Source organism: Bacillus rossius, chromosome 10 (assembly GCF_032445375.1).
Source record: "Bacillus rossius redtenbacheri isolate Brsri chromosome 10, Brsri_v3, whole genome shotgun sequence".
Classification (NCBI taxonomy): Eukaryota; Metazoa; Arthropoda; class Insecta; order Phasmatodea; family Bacillidae; genus Bacillus; species Bacillus rossius.
The window spans coordinates 43,947,073-43,971,089 of NC_086337.1; the positions used below are offsets into that span (position 1 = coordinate 43,947,073).

At 33.4% G+C, this 24,017-nt stretch overlaps 2 protein-coding genes across 7 annotated transcripts in view; one reads left to right on the forward strand and one right to left on the reverse strand.

The window, feature by feature from the left end:
• Window positions 1-16,149, forward strand: part of LOC134536044 (synaptotagmin-14) — a 252,140-nt gene extending 235,991 nt beyond the window's left edge. For all 6 annotated transcript variants that reach the window (XM_063375563.1, XM_063375564.1, XM_063375565.1 and 3 more), the window contains one exon: window positions 398-16,149. In XM_063375563.1, coding sequence (XP_063231633.1) covers window positions 398-595 — 198 coding nt within the window. In that variant the 3' untranslated portion in view covers window positions 596-16,149. The remainder of the gene's footprint in view (window positions 1-397) is intronic.
• A 1,982-nt stretch (window positions 16,150-18,131) lies between these two features.
• The window catches only part of LOC134536325 (cytoplasmic aconitate hydratase-like), an 80,826-nt gene continuing 74,940 nt past the window's right edge, over window positions 18,132-24,017 (reverse strand). The window contains exons 15-16 of the mRNA XM_063376078.1: window positions 21,717-21,833; window positions 18,132-19,398 (exon numbers count right to left, since the gene is read on the reverse strand). Coding sequence (XP_063232148.1) covers window positions 21,720-21,833 — 114 coding nt within the window. The 3' untranslated portion in view covers window positions 18,132-19,398; window positions 21,717-21,719. The remainder of the gene's footprint in view (window positions 19,399-21,716; window positions 21,834-24,017) is intronic.

Here is a 24,017-nt window from a genome sequence, read left to right on the forward strand (position 1 = left end):
TGAAGTTAATTTACAAAAACACAACTTAACGGTAATTTACGGGCTGCAGCCTTCGTGAAAAACAGTACAAAAATGTAATACTGATACAAAGAATACTTAAACAGCTAATTTGTTACCTAACAAAAATTTTACAACAGATAGGATTAAAATGTAAGAAACATATATTTACAGTCCTTATTTTGTTATTCCGGACCAACTAAACCATCCAGTCTTATCTTTTTGGTTTTCCTCCTTGATATTACGAAAGTTGCCGTGCACTAGGTCTGTTTGTCCAGTTTCAACGAGAGTAAGTAGTCAAATTGGGCTAAGCTCAGCGAGGCAGGTCTGTGTAGTAGTTGGAACGCCACACCGCTTGTCTTGTACAGCATCTCAGTGCGAAGGTGTGCCGCGGGCGCAGGTTGCCCTGTTCCAGCTGCCTGACGTGACGCTGATGGTGTCGGTGTACAACAAGCGCAGCATGAAGCGCAAGGAGATGATCGGCTGGTTCTCGCTCGGCCTGAGCAGCTCCGGCGAGGAGGAGCTGGCCCACTGGAACGACATGCGCGACGTGTGCGGCGACCAGATCTGCCGCTGGCACGTTCTGGTCGAGTCGTAAGGCACGCCTTCGCTCGCTCTCTCTCTCTTCCTTTGCACGGACCCGCCTCCCCCCACCACGCGTGGGCCGCGGCGCGGGGAAACGATTGGTTGACGCCCGCCGGGGGCCGCTTTGAGGGCGCGTCCCCCTGCCAGGTAACTCGTTTGTCGTCCGGGCTCACACGTCACGTCGGTTACTGCCTCGCCACTCCTCGAGGGTTGTTCCGTGTCGTCCAAGTCTCGATCGCTCGCTTGCGTTTCACGTCGTGTGAACGAGGTTCGGTATGTAGCTGGTGACATGATTTTCAGACCAAAAAAATGCAAGAGAGCTTAAAACCTTCAGATAATAATAATGAAAAAAATAACATGACCAACGTGGCGTTTGAGACCGAACTTTAAGAAGTGTTTTTACACTTTACATTTTACCATCTTTAAAAGTGTCATACTGCAAGATTCAAGCTTAAGAGTTTTCTTAATTTTTACATCAATGTTTTTTTTTTTTGGCATTCACATCCATTTTATATTTATTTAACTCCCTAAGTATTTTTAAATTTTATTGCATTATAAGTGGATCCATAAATTAAGTTTTTTTGCTAAAAAAAATTTTGTTCCATTGATTTATTGTTCTTTTAATGCTTTCCATCTTATATTTTTGGCCAATATTCAGTTATTGAACCAAATAAGAGTAGAGAATCTTGCATGTTATGTTTTGACATGAACAAGAATGAAAAAATTCAGTTTCAACTATGACATGCTTGTCAGCTTTCATGCAATGCTCACTCCAGCAAATTAATATTGTGAGAGTTGTATTGCTGATTGCTTTAGCGTGTTATGAATTTACCGGTGTACACTGAGTTTCATCACAACTTCATTTGAGATTTCACATTAAAATTTTTGGCATAAAAGACACACATTCCTTGGTTTATTTTTCAGAAATTGTCGTCTTCTGTACTGTTACGTGTAAAGTATTTGCCACATTATATCATTTTTTTTATAATTTATTTTTATAGCTGACAAATTTTAGTAAATATACAGAGCAGTTAACTTTGATTTCAAAGTAATCAAGTTAAAATTATGTACCCTTTTACATTTTATTACTTTTGAATTATTAATAATTTTGAAGAAAAAAAAAGTTTTATATAATGTGCCTGTATTGATAAGTGTCCAAATATTATCACTTTAACACACCTAAAAACTCTTTGAATTGTTCTGCACTTTGTGCCAGAAATTTAATTTAAAATCTCTGATGCAAGTTATGTCGAAATAAAACCTTGATAGATTCAAGATGGCCAGAGATGTACCACCATTGGAACACATTGCACAGTTAGTGGGATATTGCTTGATGAGCGATGAATTTTTTTCGTCTGCTCAAAATGCTTTTCCAGTGTTCGGCTGTGCTTGAATTATAGTTGTCTCTTCCAGACACATACAGATGTCTTATCGTTACATTAATGTGGACGTAATCACAAGCATATCAAGCAGTGGTCTCTTTGTCTTTTGCCTTTTTTGTACAGTAAGTCTTGAGATAAGTCTTTGGTATTTGTAAGTATGTGATTTGTCTCACACGATTTAAGACTGTTTGTTGCCAGTGTACTCTACTTGCACTTAATTGTTGACTGTGTAGCACAAAACTGAAGATTTACATTTTCGCACATTTGTACAGCCATTCCATTATACATTTTTGTAAAATCTATAACTAATCATCAATTAATATTTTATATTGAACATTCATTAGTATTTTGTGTGTACAATTAAAACTCGCTTTTAAAAAATATGAGAGGTGGATAGGAATGGCATTTTTACTTCGGGAGATTTTGTCGGGAAAATGTTAAGATTTTTGGGATTGGGATCGGGAGCAACAGCATTGAAATTGTCACTAAATTTTACTATTAAAATGATTTAAAGTTCATAAAAAAATATTGATACATAATGACAAATAACTACACATAATGGAAATAAAAACAAACATATTATGCCCTTTTATACTTCAAATTTTCATTAGGAAATACTAATTATTCAACATGTTCACTTCTTATTTTGTTACCGACAGTATTACCAGCACTAGAGAAAACACGTTCACTGGCTACCTTCGTTGCTGGTATTTTTCTTGATGCATGACAACTCATTTTTAGCATTAGGATGATGTATTACGTGCTTGTGCATTCCTGTTAAGCATTTTCCATAGTTCACTTTTGACCATATTTGATGACCAACTGCAAAAACTTAAAATTGCTCAAATAAGTCTGTAAATTGATTGACGTGATAAAAAAACTATTGGAAATGGCTATTAATATTATTTAGAACCTTAAAATAATGTAAATTTTTTTTTTGTTTGTCTTCTGTTGTCATCCAAAAACTCCTTAAAATGTATGTTGTAGAATTTTTTTTTTGTTAGTAAAGTTTGCATAACTTGAACAATAGGCTATATATAATTATAAATTTCCATCCCTAGGGAGCTGAAAAAAAAGGGTAAATATGATTTCAAGATAAATTGTGTGAACGAAAATAATCAAGGGTATCAATAATAAACATATCAAAATTACCAACCACAATTTTACCATTTTGTGAAAAATAAATCACAAGGGCTGTCAAAAGGTTAAATATGGTTTTAAAAAGAAAAATTAATACTTCCAAATCTTTTGAAATTAGAGGTTCTAAAGAACACATGCATGTAGAGTTGGTAGTTGTATTTTTTTACATTTATCAAAATTCATCCTTTAGGGGGTGAAAACAGGGGTAGGTTTTGGATTATTTCTCTTCAGCTTTATCCCTTAACAACTTGAGCTCATGTCTCATGAGCATTTTTTCGCATGAACTGCACTCAACTTTTCTGCATTCATATTTGATGGACAAGCGACTAGACCGTCTCTTGAGCAAACTGAGAGACAGTTATGCTAATATTTGTTGCTAGGTGTCATATCGCATCTAGCTCTGTATGGCCACCCACATAAAAAAGAATTGTTTTACTCCCAAGTGTCAAAAAAAATTCATTTTCCAGAGGCATTATCCCTAGAAGAAAAAATATTATCCTGAAGTTCCGGAATAATCTTACCAGACTTATCCCGGAATACCATCCACCTCTAAAAAATATATTGTAAATACACGACTTAATTTTTCATTTTGTTGGAAAAAATATGAAATTTCATATTGTCGATACGAGCAAATTTTGTCTACATCACAAGGAATACAAAATTAGTTTTAAAATACTACAATAGTAAATATGATTAATGTTCTAGTTATTAGCATAATAGTAATGGATTTTAGTATTTTTTAATATTAATAATACATAAATCTACCATATTTTTAACTGCAGTAGATTTCTGATAGTCCCATATCCAACAGTCCAGAATGTGCACAAGTAAGGGACATTCGTACTTAAGCCAATGTACCAAGCTGAATATCGATATTTTTAGCCAAGGCCAAACATAATTTTCTGGTAAGCATGTCGGAAGTGCTCAGTGCAACCCAAGATTAGTTGGAAGCATTAAGCACGGTTTGGGATTGCGCGAAAGTGTACATGCGTACAGTGTGTAGTAAAAACTTTAGTTTTGGCCTTTTTTTTTTGTTCAATAAAATACATTAAATTATGATGGGAGCTGCTGTTCAAGATTTTCCTAGAAAAGTGCCAAAGACAAGTACCACTACCCTAAGGGCTGACTTAACTGCTGCTCTATGAATTTAAAATTTTTGCTCTGTCTGAATGTTTTGTATTCTTTGGCCAAGACGTTTACTAAACATCTGATACGTGTTATAAATTTTTCCACCAAATTATGATTCAGTTTTTCTTTCAAGCAATAGTATCTCATTTTTTACCCATTTACTACAAAATTTCTGTTATGGCTATAGAAACCATTAAATTATACTGATCATTAATTTATTAGTACCTGTTTCATTACAGTTAATATAAAAGGTTTTAAATAATTCAAAACTAAAATTAAAGAAATTTTATCCAGTACATACTATGATTTTTCATATTTTTTTCTAACAAAATAAATAGAAATCCTGATGTGTAAATTTCATCTACGTTCATTAAAATTTTCATAAGTCGTCAATCCATGACACTCATAGAATATATGTAATTTTTGTACAAAATAAGATAATATAAATGGTTTCACCTTACAAATTAATGTGTGAAAATTAAAATTTTTAATAGGTGTTTAATAAAATACATACTGATAGCAAAATAGATGTGAATTTTTAGCTGTCTGTAAATAGCAATTGGTGTGAGTAAATATGTATATATATTGCTTTCCAGAAGTAACAACATTGGGTGCTTGTCTTTTGGGCTTGTATTATACGTGCTGTATGTGTGCACATTTGAAATATTGAAGAAATAATTGGTAAATAATTAATTTCTGTAGTTAAAGTTATGTTAGGTCATCACTTTTCTTCATCCTCAGTAATATAATTTCAGTCTCTCTAATGTTAAGGATGAACTATTATTATATTGTCCTTGAATTATTGCTATTTTTAAAAATTAAACTATTTAAATTATATAGGTTTTTTTTTTTTTTTACTTTGGTAGTGAGCAGTTGAAAATTAATCATAAGGAATCCTTATTAAGGATGTTAAAATCAACATTTGCATTAAAACCTACGGTCAAATTCAAAACTAAGATTATTGTTGTTTGAGCAATCAAACTTTTTTTTTTTTTTTTAACTGCAAACAAATTTAAATTTAAATGTGCATACATGAACAAGGATTGAAAAGTTTTGCAATGAAAGATGTTATTTTAATAGATAACAGTAAGAGTGCTTTGATGTAGAATTTAACAGTGTCACTAAAACGAAAACTTCATTAGAAATTGTGCTAGATCTTTCGTTAACAATTTCTTACAGCGAGCTATGATTAGCATTGTGTTTCAGTGTAAAAATATATTATACAGAAAATTAGGTTCAATTTGATAGACCATACTGATGAACAGTTTGGTAAGAAGATAGGCCAAAGGAAATTTAGACTAGAATGAAGATTTATATTCTGAAATATATTTAAAAATGTGCATATATTTGTTTATTTAAAAACATTAGAATTTGTACTGAAATATTTTGCTTTTAATTTTCTCAAATTGTAAATACATTTTATTGGTGTACAAAATACTAAGCTAACATTTTATCAAGTTTAAAAACTATTTGTGTGTGTAAGTTTGCTAGCTTTCAGCACAAATATGTATTTTTTAAGATACAAGGTAATATGGCCTTCTCAACTTAAAAAAAAACTGTGCTTTTAAGAAACTTGATTTCAAGTTGTCTTTTGCAGTTTTATGAAGTGGGTCCAGACATAAGTAGTTTAGTAATTGATTGCTTAAAAATATATTTACTGTTGAATCATTATTATTTAGTGCAGTGATGGGTAAAATACCACGTACAAGCCGGATCTGATCAGACTGGTGTAAACGGCCCCCCTTGACATATGAATTACCACTTATCTACACGCATTGACTTATAGAAAATAGTATTTTCTGTCTTATTTCTTTTTAATAAATTTTTTGGCTTGCCTGGTAGTTTTCTTTTTTCTTTGATCCTTCCTACAAAAGTTTGCCCATCACTGGTCTAGTGGAATGTAAAAATTTACCAGATTGAGTTAGATTTCATTTAAGAGAAAATTAACTAATTAGGATTTCAGAAAAAAATCTATAAAATAGGTAAAACTAAGAATTTGTGTAAAAAGTATGACAAAGTACAAAAATAAAATTGGTACACAAAAACATATTTATACTTAAATTTTGATTATTTCATTCATGCAAAATAGTTCAGAAGAGTAAGAGGAAATACAACTTTTTGCATCTTATAACAGTTTTCATTTGTTTTTTCACATAAAAGTTCAAATGCAAAGTGTGATGATTGATTTTGTGCTATATGTAGATATATAAATAAGGTTTAAAAAAATATTAGGTTTGGTATTATAAATACGTTTCATTTAATTCTCTCTACAATGAAGTCTGTCTAAAACTTGTGAAATGTTAATGTGTAGTTAAAATATTTAACATATAGCATAGCCAGGTTTTTCCTGGTATTTTAGATAGGTAATGTTTTTTTTTGTGATGACTTAAAGACTAAAATCCCTGCAATTGCCAAGTTTTTTAGGTACCAGCATTAAGACAAAATTATGTTACAGATATTTAATTGACTTTTTGTATTTTAACTCTTTTAAAAGTTTTTTTTGTACATATGATCCTATATTGGAAAGTCATCTACTATATAACATGGATATACATTTTTCATTGAGCTTAGGTGGAAAATCTTGGTGGAATAATCCTTCTTTTATTAAGCACATGTTTTTAGTAGTTATATCTGTTCATACATACATAAAAGTGAAATGCTGCACAAATAATTGTCAATTTTTACCATAATTTGACGGGTAAAGTGAATGTTTGTCCAATAGAGCATCTAATGAAATTTGTTAGAAGGGTTTTAAAAAAGTAAAGGACATTTGAATTAAATGGACTTGGATATGTTACTAGAAATTAATATACATTAAGAGAAATTATAGACAAAATAATGAAGAACTAAATCAGAACTTTTATTGAAACATTTATTTAATTTTAATAATGATCTGGGTGACTTATTAAAATGATTGTGAGAATAAGACTTAAATTATTTTTAAGTGTGTCAGAAATTTGTTTGCACTCTATAAGATAAGTAACACTTATACACAAAACTTTGAGTAAAGAACCGTAACTTAATTCTCTTTAGTTTTACAGAATTAAGATACACTGTACCTTAAAAGTTTCTATATATTTTTTATTTTTAATTTCAACAGGGTGTCAACACTAATCTGTAAAATTTCCCTGACTTTCCATTACTAAAATTTTTCCAACTAATTTGTTTAAAGCAAGTTGCAATTTGAAATTAGGCCTCTGCAGCGCTGCGATCTGCATTCTGCACATGCGTGCTGTGTACCTACATTTGGTTGGCTGGCAACGGACATAATTGCGGAAACTGTAGACCGTAACTATGTTTGTGTTTAAAATGCTTCCGTCAATTATAAATCCCGCCGACTGTGAAATGTGCCACTGTGATTAGTTTTATTAGTGCTAAAGACATGACAGCGGCTGAAATTCGTCAGATCAGTGAAGTGTGTGGAGAAAACATTATGAATGATGTAATGTACGAAAATAGGTTAGAGCTTTCATAGATGGCTGCACAAATGTTCATGATGAGGAACGAAGTGTCATTTCTGAAGATTTGTTTCAGAAAGTTGACGAAAAAGTGAAAGAATAGACCTTTTACGATTTTATCTTTATATAATGTTTTCTCCATACACTTTATGATGAATTTCACCTGCTGTAACGTATTTAGCACTAAAAAAAATACTCACGGAGCATATATTAGTCTGTGGGATTCTCAATCAGCGGAGACACTTTAAATACTCAAAAATAAACGTAAAAATCATCTAATGTTTCTGTAATGGCATTAGTGGTTGGCATGTGAGAAATCAGCCCGCGGGCGCAGAATGCAGACCGTAGAGTTTGCAGCGGCCTAATTTAAATACGGTACAAAAAAAAACCTCATATTTAGCATTTTCTGAAAGATAAGCAGAATATCCACCATCCCCATAGCTGGACAAGTTCTAACAGAACCCTGCATACACCAAATTGTAGTTTTGTGACTGCACTAAAACACCATCTGGAAAAAAAAAATGCAGTTTGGACGATAAAGATTATCACCTCAAATTACCATCACTGGGTAATTTCTGTGATTTTTCCAGAATTTCAAGTCAATTCCCTTACATTCCCTTGCCAATTGTGCGTGACTTTTCCCTGATGTGCCTTGACTTTCCAGAGTGTTGACACCCTATTTAACAAATCTACACACCACGCAGCATCATTTAACCCACGGTGCAAACACCACCTCAGTGCCGCAGAGATCTGTGTACTAACACCACGCTAGGATGAGCTCTGAAGAGGTTTTTTAGTTAGAGACGTAGTGAGACAGCTTGTAATTTTTTATGTTCATTAATCAAATAACTAGTCATTTCAGTAAAAAAAAAAAACTGTAGGTAATTCAGAGCGGCATGTGTTTGGATTTAGTTTTTTGCACATATTCCCTAATTTTTGTATTAAGGTAATGAGTATTTACGGTTGAAATTTAAAGATAGTTTTGGTGCCACTGTTACCAATTTAACACACTTAAAGTATTAAGTTGTAGTTGTAACTATGTATTATTGAAAGGAAAAAAAAAGGATAGCTAAGATTTACCATGTTAGGTGTAAATTAAAAAAACACTGCGTGTACTGTTTAAAAGTGGCATTATGTTATCTTTGTCTTGTGTGTGATCATACCTATTATAAAATGTTAAAAATATATTTGAGGAATGTATCTGTATATTTAATGAGATGTTAATGAGAATTATTACAAATATTGCATATTTATCATATTAATATGAATTTATCATGTGCACATTTAAAAGTAACAATTTATGTTGCTATTTGTACTGTCCATATGTATCGCATATTTTTTTTTGATGGACTCTGAAACTTGTAGTCACATAATATATGCCTCTATCAAGATTGACAAGTACAGAGACTAGTTTTGTGTCCAAATATACTTACTCTCAAAATGCAGTTAAAAAACTTTTTGTGACAAAATATTTTAAGCAAAAAAATTTTTTCATTCCAATATTATGAAAAATTTTTTATTTCAAATTTATAAAAATGTAAATAACTGAATTTTTCCTTTATAAACTTAATGCGACATCTTTTGTTGTATGCAAGCACAAGGTTAAGGTGTGCGCAGATTATGTAAGATGCAGATATTTAGGCATACTCCATGTAATAATGATAAATGAACTGCTACATCTAGGGCTAGAACACTGTACAGTTATTTCTTCTTGGTAGTACTATTATAATGGTGTATTGCTTACGTAATTAGCAGGATTGTTTCCATTCTTTTTTTTACTGTTTAAATACTAGTTATTTTGGCTGGGTTGAATATCACACCGTAGTGGCCATATAGAACATTAATCCATTTCTCAATTTATCAACCAAACTATCAGTTCTACAGCGATAGATAAAAATTGCATTAGGCTCTCTGTCTAGTCGAAAATTCCATGTCACTCTTATGCAACATAAAATATAGAAATAATTTGACCAAGCCTAATTTTTTTTTTACGTTAAGGATTTTGGGACGTTAAAATTAGAGATGCTGAGAGAAAATTTTGAAAATTACTTCCCTGTACACAGTTTCTTTGAACTATGACCACTCTCCTCTATCTACTCCTTTACTTTCCAGAATATTTTCATGTGGAAATTCTTTTTTTCCCATGATGAGTTTCACTGCTAGGTGGTATGTAGGCTTGCTTTAATCAAAAAATCACGAATGATCTCAATCATCAGTAGGCTGTGCGAACTGTAAATATATGTAGAATAACTTTCAAATATGATTATCTTTTGATTAGGATACAACATAATATTTTTATAAAAACCTTTGTTTTAAATTTAAAAAAAACTAAAAGTTGATTAATTCTGACATCTTGAACCCTGTCAAAACATACACAGAAACAACTTTAAATACAAATGCAACACAAGTCTATGTACCAAGGTGCATTTGTATTGCTATCTAAGCTGATATATAAACACGTAGAAGTCAATATTTTATTCATTCACCTGCTAAAATTTAATTAATTTTGGACATGTTACAGACGTGTTATTTTCACTGCTGGATTTGTTTCCTTAAGACTATTATAAAATAATTGTAACATTGCTAAATAATGAAAATTGTTTGAACTAAAAATCACTTCTTTACAGCACTGTTTTAAGAAAATTGAATTATAAGTTAGAGAATGCTGCTATGTCAAAATCAAAACATAAGATGGAATAAAAAAAAAAAAACTTTTAAATGTGTTCATAATAAAACAACAATGCTGTTTCAGTGTCCAAAATACAATCTGAAATTGTTATATGTAAACAATCACAAAAATATGTTAATATGTTATAGATGTTGCTTGAAAAATGTTTACATGCCTTTAAAAAGGACTGTATTCCTACATTTAATGTACTTACTAACAATTTGAATGAAGAGCATGCTGGGACACGATTCCTAAGCAAGTATTGTTGGAGAATAGTTTGAGAAGCTGTACTAAAACTAGGGAACCGTTTTCAGGCCGATAAAATAGCTTCTACGAAGAGTTAATCTACTTGGTTGTTAAACATAAACCAATTCTGTTATGTTAACTAACAAATTGTAAGGAATAAGACTTGTATGAATTATTGTCCTAATATTTTTTATTTGCAATGAATTACTTTAAGTAATTATTACATGAAATTAAAATGATGATTAAAAATTTTAATTCTATACTGATAACAGTTGGCAGGTGGATACTTTCTCAGACATTAAAGAAAGGTTTTTGTTACATGACATATTAATTTAAATTGTTTGGCGTGCTTTTTTACACTCTACTTTTTAAATAAACGTACTTTCTAAGAATGGGATTGTTTCTGTGAATAACATTTACCTAACAAAATTTTTTTTTCCGCATAAAATACGTACCCTTACTTTTGAAACTTGATTTTAGTATAAACTGTGTGACAATTATGCGATAAAACACGGTAAGCATTTAAATTTTTGAAAAATTAAAATGTAATTATCCGGACAGTAATATCGGTTTCACTGTCAGTAAAGGATGGTTTGGAAAGTTACGTGACGTGAGTTGGTCACACACGGGCGGGCAAGTCAGCCAGCAGACTGACAATAAAGTACATACCCACGTATCTCCCGTTACGCGATGTCGTATTTGTCATACAAAGTGCAATGGGAGGCATATAAAGATTAATGTTGTGACACATGTATCATTGAGTGTTATTCTAAACATTTATATTACATAAAGTATATTTTACTACACAATTTTGGAACACATTAAATAAATTAGCCTTGTTATTTATGGAAACTAATGCTTCAGAATATGCGATTTCCAATAACATGAGCATTTTGATGAACGAATTAGTTGTGCTAAGTGAGGGATAGGTATATGCTTAATTTCTAACAAAGTACACATACTAAATGTAAAATTAATAAAAGAGAAACAAGAACAAACACTATATAACTTTAAAAACTAAAAACTATTCATTATTTAACTATAAATATTAAGCTAATTACCTTTATCACATAAAATGAATAAGCCACACACATGCATGCATGCGGACAATTTTTGAGAGTACAAACAATTATTTCAAGGGGTTTAAAACCTGGGGTTGGAATCAGAAAATAAATAATAATTCACTACCATATATGCTATTGAATATTCTTATTTTTATTTTATTTTCTAAATATTGTCTAAAACTTATGTTAAAATAAATTTTTATCCAACATACCATTACCGCAAGGGGTGGAAATAACAAGGTTTGAAAGTATACCATCATGTCCGTTATAATAAATTGTATAAATCCTAAACTTTATCTAAACCTTCATTGCTGAAATTTTTTTTGATGAAATGAATTATATCAACATAAAAACAGGGGTTGAAATATAAAATAGTCGATACTTTCTTAGTATCAAATCCATTTTAATGTATTTTAAACCATCGTATCTTAAACTGTGGTGAAAAGCAAATTTTTATATGACGCTGTTATTATTTCAAGGGATGAAAAATAGTTTTTGAAGATCAAAAAATTGAATAATAGGTACCTTAGTTGGCATACTATGTAATTTATAGGGTGCCAGGGAAAAAGAGTATAAGTCACGTTTTGGGGAAAATGAGATAAGTCAGCAGGCTACTCATAGGAAGGTTCCGCACATGTGGTCTAAGTAGTATAAGTCAGCACTGCAAAACGTCTAATGTGTTGCTTTTGATCTCAGGAGTATAAGTCAATTGACGTGTATACAGTTTGAGAAAAACAGCATAAGTGTATTTTTGACTTATACTCTTTTTCCCTGGCACCCTAGATTTATTCTAATCTATTCTGAGGGCGTACCGGTGTTGAGGTTGGAATATTGATGGAAATTAATGGGCGCCACCACGTGAGTGGGCATGTGGATCCGGCTGGAAAACTCTTAACTCAGGGCGTTACGTGGCCCGTGTGCGGCGAGATATTAGCCCTCCTGATGTTTTGCGCACCACCTGTCCCTAACTAAGCCCGCTCTCAGCGTCGGGCACGCTCCTAATTATCGCAGTGGGCTCTCAGGGCGTCCCACACGCCGCTGAACAGGTTAAGGACCCACGTGGCCCCCCTAACACAGAAACACGTGACTCGGTTAATTGGTTTTTATTTTACTCACTATACACGTCCTTACACGATCCTCCGTTGATACAGCTATAAAACGCCCGGGGCACGAATTGAATTAGGTGAGGAGGCGAACCACGCACGTGGTCGCCTCAAGCCGTTACTTAATACACAGATGATAGAAAACTCCGGAGAGTAAATAATTATTAGTTAAGCAGTCTCTCCGACCGAGAGAGGCCCCGAGGATAAAAAGAAAACGATTTGAAATAAATTTATTTACAGAACTACTTCTCGGTGAAACAACGGTGATGTCCTCGGGGTGTCTGCAGAGACGTCCGCTCTCGGCCGGCTGTAGGAGACTGGGCTGAGCTCATGGCTTGCGGGTGGCAACATGGCGCCCTTCGCGCCGAACACAATTACCGTTACAACTTAGCTGTGGCGTGCCCCGGGTTACTATTGAAAAATACATAAATCCTTTTACAAAAATTAGTACATACATTACATCCATGCCCAGACCGTCTGTAATAATTACTTCTATGAATAAAAATGGTTTAAATGAAGTTGCATGCTAGTTCCTCCGTCGCCTGCTAGGGAGCGTCCTTGTTCGTGCTTGCACTTATTAAATAACAAAACAACATGAATTAGTTAAATAAAAGACACTCATATGCATAGCCATCGTGACACTATTTAAGGGTGAAAGAAAATTATTACAATAATTATTAAGACATATTAGGGGTGCTGCGCACTGCAGCTAAGCGCCCTCTTGCTGTAGTTTGTGGCGCGCAGTTTGAATCTCACACGGCTACGTACGTCACGACACAAATGCCGGGTAGGAAAGGTGGTGGGAAAGGGAACGGAGGATGATCAGGCTCGTGGGGCGAAGCCCCGGCTGACGTCAATTCAATGCGGGATGCAGTGAGTTAAAAAAATTGATAATATTTTCGCTGCATCAAAAAGGAGCAAATATTTAATCAATCATTTTGTAATATTGGAAAATATAAATACATATGTTATGTACATTAAGTTCTTAAAATGTTCCACAATTTTATAGAAGTTTCCAAAATAACTCCAGAAGAATTAGCTACTTAGAAAACTACCTGTGCATGTAGGCTGTGCCGAAAGTGATTGTTCATATTGGCATCATTTCAAGCATTATGTTTACTGTAGTTAAATTTATGCTGCGTACTAGACCTTTTTCATTAAGGAAGAAACTAGGTCCCATGTTCCTCACGATTTGTTTAATTTAATATTTTATCCTACTGTACATGATACCTTGCATGTATAGTGTAAGTTATCACTGATAACATTAAAGTTCAATGAACAGAAAAAAGTTAAATTTTAATATTAACAAAAATGTGTACTTTAAAAAGGCCTTTTTAAAACAGTAATTCTATGGTAATGATAAATATAATGTTAAAACTATAAAATAGGTACGATTTGATCCAACAATTTTTTTAATGGCTAATGTAGCTTTGCTTACTGTCTGTTAACTGATGAAAACATTAGTTTCATTTGATTATAGTCATGTGTTTTATGCTTAAGAGTTTTGCAAAGCACATTTTGTCAATCCAACACACTAAAGTTAATTACAACTTAAGGGTCCTGCCTACATGGACAAATCATGTGCATAGCTTCATGAAAAAACAAAAACCATGTGATTTCAAAACTGCTGAAACACCCATTACAGATTCTTGAAAGAACTCTAAAGGATTTTGATTACACTTCTATCTTCATTTCTCCACCATAGTTACCACTTTTTCTCGTAGTTGCCCTATGCACGACGAGAAGAATGCGCGCTAGTACACAACCTTGCACTTGAGATGATACGGTGCAAGAAGCACTAGTAAGCGTCAAAATTAACATCCCGCATTACAGATATAAATACATCCCTGACTAAGCGGGCCCCTTAACATTTAATTGCGTACTTTCCTTGTACTGCAATCCTGTGAAAACTGTCAGGATAAAAAGTATTCCCAAAAAAAAAAAAAATTCTGTTATAGTTTGATTTCAGTTACACAATACTTTAATTACATTAATTTATATACTTCAGGTACGTTCATAGAAATATTTATAATGGAGATCTTACTGTCATTATTAGGAAAGTGATAGTGAAAGTTTCTGGATGATTTTAAATTTTTTATACGGTATGGTGTATGTGGAATTAAAATTTTAATCTGGATGTTATACTATAAAATTTAAAACTTTTACTGTAGACTAAGAAGTGATACATTTCAATACAGATTAGTGATATTATTGAATGACGAGAATTGGTCAGCTTTCATTGAAAGGATGATTCAGTTCAGAAGCTTTGTAAACCATCTGCACTGTATGGCTAGAACAAAATTCTTTTCACAATATATTCACACTAGTTTTGTTTCCTTAATAATGCTCAAATGTATTAATTACTAGAAAGTGATTGTGTCGTGGAAGACTCATATTGAGTTCAAAACTAACTAATGCAACTTGAAATATATCAAGTACTACAGTATTATGTTAGCTATGCAGTTTTAGAGTCTGTATGTATAAAAGAATGGTGACCATGCTAGGACTAGTACATTAAAAATACATTATATATTTTTCTCACTTAAATGTTTTAAGGGAATACAATAGAAGTATTATTGTATATAATGCATGCTGTACTGTTTTCCATAACACTGTTCTATACTCACTGTGTACATGATATCTCTAATCAAAAATATAGCATAAATTATTTGTGTATACATTTCTTAAGTGAAGCTGACATAAGTTTAAAGAATTTCATACAAGCTGTGTGTTACATTCTTACTGTGTACAATGAAGTCAAAACTATTAATGTAAAAAGTCATTTTAAATGTTAAAAGTAAGAATATTTACTAACTTAATGTGTGATAATATAGGGGTTTCCCTTGAAATAAGCATAATTAGTAAATGAACATAACTTAAATGGAAACTGTAACAATATTCTCAAAATATAACATTTCTTTCTTGCATAGCCCTCCCCCCCCCCCCCCCCATCCTATTTTTTCTCTATGAATGTGATTAAAAGTAATTATAGAATGCTTATACTTTAAAGAAAATTTGCCAAAATAAAAAGTCCATACTGTGTAATTTTGTTCAGAGTAATGTTTATGATTTACTAATTTATTTACTCACTATAATGTGACCCCTAATACAACTGACTTAAGTTTAGTGGCACCTGATGATTTAATTATATTAACATTGTATGTAATCTTGTTTTCAACATGTTACAGAAAATTCTCTCCCCCCCCCCCCCCCCCCCCCCCCCACAATTTTTTTGAAGCTAACAGGAAACGTAATAGAATTTTTAATATTGTTTTGTTGCAGTTCTTTTGTGTGATCTATGGGCATGACATGTAAATATTATTCCTGAATAATTTGGCAAATTGTTTTTGGTCTGTGAAATAAATAACTATAAGAAAATATATTACCCTCTTCATTTTCCATCAGTGGATAATACTGTGACATTATTAAAAAAATAAAATGTTTAAACAGTACATTAGAGGTCCCTTGCTGGTGAGCAAACCCCAAGTCCCCACTCCCAAGTCCCCACTCCCAAGTGCCCACTCCCAAGTGCCCACTCCCAAGTGCCCACTCCCAAGTGCCCACTCCCAAGTGCCCACTCCCAAGTGCCCACTCCCAAGTGCCCACTCCCAAGTGCCCACTCCCAAGTGCCCACTCCCAAGTGCCCACTCCCAAGTGCCCACTCCCAAGTGCCCACTCCCAAGTGCCCACTCCCAAGTGCCCACTCCCAAGTGCCCACTCCCAAGTGCCCACTCCCAAGTGCCCACTCCCAAGTGCCCACTCCCAAGTGCCCACTCCCAAGTGCCCACTCCCAAGTGCCCACTCCCAAGTGCCCACTCCCAAGTGCCCACTCCCAAGTGCCCACTCCCAAGTGCCCACTCCCAAGTGCCCACTCCCAAGTGCCCACTCCCAAGTGCCCACTCCCAAGTGCCCACTCCCAAGTGCCCACTCCCAAGTGCCCACTCCCAAGTGCCCACTCCCAAGTGCCCACTCCCAAGTGCCCACTCCCAAGTGCCCACTCCCAAGTGCCCACTCCCAAGTGCCCACTCCCAAGTGCCCACTCCCAAGTGCCCACTCCCAAGTGCCCACTCCCAAGTGCCCACTCCCAAGTGCCCACTCCCAAGTGCCCACTCCCAAGTGCCCACTCCCAAGTGCCCACTCCCAAGTGCCCACTCCCAAGTGCCCACTCCCAAGTGCCCACTCCCAAGTGCCCACTCCCAAGTGCCCACTCCCAAGTGCCCACTCCCAAGTGCCCACTCCCAAGTGCCCACTCCCAAGTGCCCACTCCCAAGTGCCCACTCCCAAGTGCCCACTCCCAAGTGCCCACTCCCAAGTGCCCACTCCCAAGTGCCCACTCCCAAGTGCCCACTCCCAAGTGCCCACTCCCAAGTGCCCACTCCCAAGTGCCCACTCCCAAGTGCCCACTCCCAAGTGCCCACTCCCAAGTGCCCACTCCCAAGTGCCCACTCCCAAGTGCCCACTCCCAAGTGCCCACTATTGAGGATTAAATTGAGGATTAAATTGAGGATTAAATTGAGGATTAAATTGAGGATTAAATTGAGGATTAAATTGAGGATTAAATTGAGGATTAAATTGAGGATTAAATTGAGGATTAAATTGAGGATTAAATTGAGGATTAAATTGAGGATTAAATTGAGGATTAAATTGAGGATTAAATTGAGGATTAAATTGAGGATTAAATTGAGGATTAAATTGAGGATTAAATTGAGGATTAAATTGAGGATTAAATTGAGGATTAAATTGAGGATTAAATTGAGGATTAAATTGAGGATTAAATTGAGGATTAAATTGAGGATTAAATTGAGGATTAAATTGAGGATTAAATTGAGGATTAAATCGAGGATTAAATCGAGGATTAAATCGAGGATTAAATCGAGGATTAAATCGAGGATTAAATCGAGGATTAAATCGAGGATTAAATCGAGGATTAAATCGAGGATTAAATCGAGGATTAAATCGAGGATTAAATCGAGGATTAAATCGAGGATTAAATCGAGGATTAAATCGAGGATTAAATCGAGGATTAAATCGAGGATTAAATCGAGGATTAAATCGAGGATTAAATCGAGGATTAAATCGAGGATTAAATCGAGGATTAAATCGAGGATTAAATCGAGGATTAAATCGAGGATTAAATCGAGGATTAAATCGAGGATTAAATCGAGGATTAAATCGAGGATTAAATCGAGGATTAAATCGAGGATTAAATCGAGGATTAAATCGAGGATTAAATCGAGGATTAAATCGAGGATTAAATCGAGGATTAAATCGAGGATTAAATTGAGGATTAAATTAAGGATTATGTGGATTAAATTGAGGATTAAACACACTGATCATTTTGTATAAGAAAAAAACAAATGTTTAAATGATACATTTTATTTATAAATATGTACAAACACCTGTTTTTTTTCCACCAATAGTAAGTACCAATATACTTCCCTTTGAACGTATCATTAAACTTTTTCACTTCTACTACAAATGTTTAATGAAGAAACCTACTTTCTTTACAATATAGCAAAAGGTTCATTGCCAACAGGCAGAATTTTTCCAACTTTCACATAAAATATTTTTCCTCTTCATGTTAAATCAGGTCCTGTACATTAAATAGAAAAAATTCCTTGCTGGTATTACATACCATAATCACTTTAAACTCTATCCATACTCAATATTTCTCAATTGCATTTAAAAGTGGCCACATGTCTATTTTCATATTGTATTCCCTCTACCATTCCATTAATTTCAGGTACACACTGGCTCTTTTAGTTCAGTACACTTATACTTTATTATAAAAGTAGTGCAACATAGTTTACTTTTGTTCATATCAAGTGTAAGTTATAATTATCTTTATCAAAACATATTTCCTCTCAAAAGTATTAAGTTAAATTTACTTTATATATTGTTAGTTATCTATTGAAAAGATAAGTAATAATTTTAATACTCACTAAAAGAGCCAGCATATGTTAACTTACTCTACAAACAAATATCAAATCTGGTTCTATAATGGGGTCATGAGACTGTATCTTATGGTTTAAGAATCAAAGTTGGATTTCCCCCCCCCCCATAAGATAGCCAAGATCTTCAAGATATATTTCATTTATTCTTAGTCACTTCAAATTAAGATTTTCTGCTAATTGGCTGTAATTGAATTTTCATTTAATCAGGTTTTTTATATTAGCATTGACTTAATCAGGGTATTGGGCCTATTTCAAATATCTCAATAGCCTACATTCTTATCTTATTACAAATCTTACCAAACACCTACAAAACCTTATTTTCATTATATTGGACTAATTCTTGCCATTTAACTTAATTTGATATTTTCTTTGACAGTGAGAAAAAGTATAGCAACTTTACATATATTTTTTATATGTGAATTTTTTTTTGTAATTTCAATTTATATTTCAATTAAATTTTCATTTTATTATATTATAATTACGTATTTAGCCAATTAAATGTTTTCCCTAAATTGGCAGCAATTGACTACAAAACTGTAGGAAATTTTGTTCTTGAGAATCTTTGTATATACATATACACTGAAAAAACATGGAAGTGTCAACTTCCGACTGGTAGGGAGTTCTGTTCTTTACTGCCCTGCTGTTTCTAATGTGAAGAGTTTAGCATGTTCACCTGAAATATAAAAGAAGTTCTTAGTACAAATAGCTAAGTTCATATATAATACTGCACAAAAAATAAATTACTAACCAGATAAATAAAATTTTTATAGTCAATAACCTTGGGACAATCTTGTTAACTAACATAATTGTGATTTAGGACTGGCAAAGTCTGTACCAGTATATAACATGTACAATACCTATCTCAAACACAGAGAAGACAAAATGATCTCTACTATTCAAAAGATTCGAAGAAAAATATTGCTGTAAAGGTAGTAAATTAAAAAAAAAAAAAAAAAAACAGTTAAGTTTACTAGGATTATTTCTATCTTTGAACTTATTCCATTTCCATTCCTCAAAATATTATGATAATAATAAGTAAAATTAATATACTTATGTACCAATCTGAAACACTTAGTTCATGAAATTAATATAGATTGCCATTCTATTTAGAAACCCCAAAATATGGTAAAGTGCGAAATTAGTGATAAATGATGATATTCAGTTGTTTCGAAAGTTATTCACAAAATTTTTCAATTCTTGAGGTAACAAGATGTTTAGCACGAAAAACAGCCGTTTCTGAAAACATCACGCGGAAGGTCATGTAGTGTGAGCCTAACACTGGACCAGGCGTAAATGATCCACAAACACACTCGGAAGATTGGGCACAAGATAATGAGTCTGCAGTCCAGCACAACAGATGCAGCGAGAAATACTGACACTGCTGTGGATGGTACAAGTGTTTTACAGATGATATTGATTATGCCCCCTTGAAAAATGTTTTAACAGGGTGCTACTGTATATATTGTTTACAATAATTAAGTTACAGTAAATTTTAACATCGTTACCTTCTTTTTTTTAAATCAAACAGTAAAAGTAATGTATGCACTTGTGAAATTTTTATGATTAAATTCTTAAAGAAAATTTTTTTTTGACAACTTTGGTGTGTTATTTTACTGAAAGTAACAGCCGCCTTTATACGATAAATATTACGGACAAACAATGTTACAGTTTATTCCCATTACAAAGTTCAATTATAAAACTTCATTTTTAAATGTTTTACAAATCATTTTACAATATACGGTTGCTACATACCAACATAAGTATATCTGTGCTGAAGATAGGGAATTATCCTTTCAAAATGGGGAAAAAAAATCAATTCATTAGAATAGACCAGTTGTCATGATATATTGTGCATTTCAAATAAATTCATTTTATTTCATCTTTTCAAGCAGTTTTTGATGTTATTTCATTTTATACATTACCACATAATTGTGTCTAGTGATTTGGCATTTTCTCAATAAACTAGTTTGTAGCAATCATATCCTCTATATCCCTTAAATGATTATTCCATATTCTCTAACCATAATTTTGTTGGTACATTTCAAGGATCTAGTTTTCTGCCTAAACAGAACTAAAAAAAAGACTGTGTACTCAGTACACCTGAAAGACGTTAAATTATTTGGCAATTCGAACTTTGGTATCTCTAGGAGTAAGATGGTAGAGAGAAAGAGCAAGACTTTTTTTTTTTTCTAAAAAAAAGTGTGGGGATTTTTTGCTTTCATTTCTTTTCCAAATATTTAAGAATTCTAACCTTTAATGTATTTATTAGAAATTTTATTAAAATGAAATAAATATTTAATGCTAGGGATTGGTTTAAACTTTTATAAACTAGCATATTCTTAGTTGGACTTAACATATTTACACGCTCAATGGCTCAATTACAATATGATTTTGATTTAGTTAATCAAATAATTACCCTGTCAAACTAAAGCATGAAGAACATTATACTAGCAAAAAAAAAAATATTTAGTTACACAGCTAAAACATTACTCATAAAACACTGCTAAACAATACTAATTTACACAAGCAATTAAAATAAAACCTACTTGAAAGAACACCCTTTTCTTTTGAATTTTGCGTGTGCACACAACAATACGCTCAAACCCCGCAGTATCACCCTCTGCTCAAATCCTCCCTTACTAGATGCCAGCAAGTCGGCTGGCGTCAGGTGCAGGCGGGTCCCTACCGCCGCGACCCCCCCTATCCCTGCAGCACGGCAGGGTTCAACCTGAGCCGCACGCCACCACGTGGGGCCCGCTCAAGGAAATGAGGCCCACGAGTTCTCTGCACCGTCCACAACCTACTTATTCTCCATACTTTTTGTCAGAAACATTTCACGAAAACATTGCACTAAAATTCGGCCTTGAAATTTTTACTCCCATTGCGCCCAACGGAGTTTCACCTCAAAATATTATTGTTTTCTCCTGTTTCCGCCTCTCCATCGTTAAGTTACCCAAGTTTACGAAAGCGGAAGGTGCAAGACAACCTTACTCTTCAGCCCAGCATGCTGCGTATCATGTAGTTGAGGATTCCACCATGCCGGAAGTACGTGAGGTCGACCTCTGTGTCAAACCTGAGGATCACAGGAAACGTCATGCCGGAGTCCACCTGAAACACAAGAACTTCCAATATTCAGTTTGGCTCCTGGACAACTTGAAAGTTTGATTGATGAAATTAAAAAATTTAAATTATTCCATGCAAATAATTTGTAAATACACATCAAATTTGCTTCTAATTTTTTTATAAATGAGTCCTACTTGCAGGAAAAACACCTTTATTTGCAACTCAAGATGGTAGAAATGTTATAGCAATAATATACAATACACCCATTTTTATCGCATAATCGCCGCACCAATATATTACGGCATCAAAATTTAGATAAAAAAAACCTCTCGCGTGAACAATGCATGAAGTTTTTGGTCCCGCTATTAGATTCAGGTATTGTTTTCTTATAAAAGATGTATTTTAAAGTATAAATATAATATTTATTCGGACAATACCACTTATTTAATTAACTGAAATACGAAGTTGTCTGATGTGTAAATTTTCTTTTAAAACATTTTTAAATGTTATAACCTTTATCTGTTAGTCTGCGTTGCCGCTTATGAAAATGTAACCAGCGCTAGTTGGCATCATTCATGTTTGGTTATGTTGCACACGTAGACTAATATCAATATTGATCTCTCTCCGATTGCATGCAACGTGCGCTCTGTCGAGTGCCAAGTTAACTACATTTAATAGCCTGCACTCTTTCGTGGTGTGTACTACGACGATAGTTGTGTGTTAGTTCACATCACAGATTCAAGTGGCTTGTGTTCGGGTCACAGATTTTGTTTTCTATTTAAAGTTGAAGAAAAGTTTTTGTTGCATGACTTATTTATTTAAATTGTTTGGCGTGCTTTTGTATACTCCACTTTTTTTAAATAAACGTAATTTCCATAAATGGGTTTTGTTTTTACGAATAAATTTACCTAAAAAAAAAAATTTTCTCGCATAAACATTTCACCCCTACTTTTCAAACTTGATTTTAGTATAAAATATGTGACGATTGTGCGATAAAACACTATATATTTAGTACTCTACAATGTTAAATAGATGGTTTTAAGTGAGTGATTTATATCAATATTCAACAATAATAGATCCAAATAAAATTATCTGTATCTCAATAGAAAACAATGGTTTTATCCTGTACAAAACTTCCATCTCTAATCTAAATTTAACACCCTCTATTTAGAATGAATGCACACAGAATCTTCACTTTGTTAACAAAATTTTTGCATCTGATATTTTTTAAAAATGCACAATCACAGTAATAGTTCAAAGGTTAAAAATCATACTTCAGAGATATTTATGACAGATTTACCCATGAAGAATTTCCAAAACGATTCACGAAGTTTTGATTGAATAACAATAGGACGTTAAAATGCTATGTTAGTAACAAGATATATTTATTTGGAAAGTATCATTTTTTTTTACTATCAGTTATGGTACTGCAACCTGACACACATATGCCCTATTTAAATGAATACATAGGTATATGTAAGCCTATACCCAAAAAACTTAAACCATAAAATATTATTACATATATAATTAACTAGGGATGGGGCGAATCCTGATTTCCTCGAATCCGAATCCTAACTCGAATCCTTGACTGGAATTGCCGAATCTCGAACCCAAACCCTAATCTTTTAATAGATGATGTCCACATATCTAATGTGAGATGTATTCTGCTTGCACTAAAAGTCCCTTGACTTTATCACATGTAGATTGGTACATTTCTGGTATAAGTGTATATAAAGACAATTTTTTCTTGAGAAATTTCAGTTTTAGTACAGGCTAGCGATTAGGATTTTTTCTAAAAATAAGCTAGAGGTCTGCGAGCCTAAGAATTTTACTTCGAGCCGAGCTCGAGCTTTTGTGGTACAGTTACACTTTTGGGAAATTATTTTTATCTTAAACTTAGTATCATGTTTGAATAAAGTATTAAAATGAAGTGGGCTTATTAATTTTGGGTAACTATTTACAGAGTGTGTTTACATTTTGCACTGCTAGAAAAAAAAAAAACATTTTTTTTCATTGAATCTTACCTGTTTCCATTGGTTCATTAGTAACTGATATCATCCAACTAACATAACCAAGTATATGTTTGTGTAAATGTAACATATCTTTGGAAAAATTTCACCCTTGTCAATTTTTCTGGAGACCTTACTGGGCTTCAACAAACTTAGCACCAAAAATCATGTTGTTTGAAAAGTACATTCACATTGTTTCAACATTTCCACTTTTCAGCAC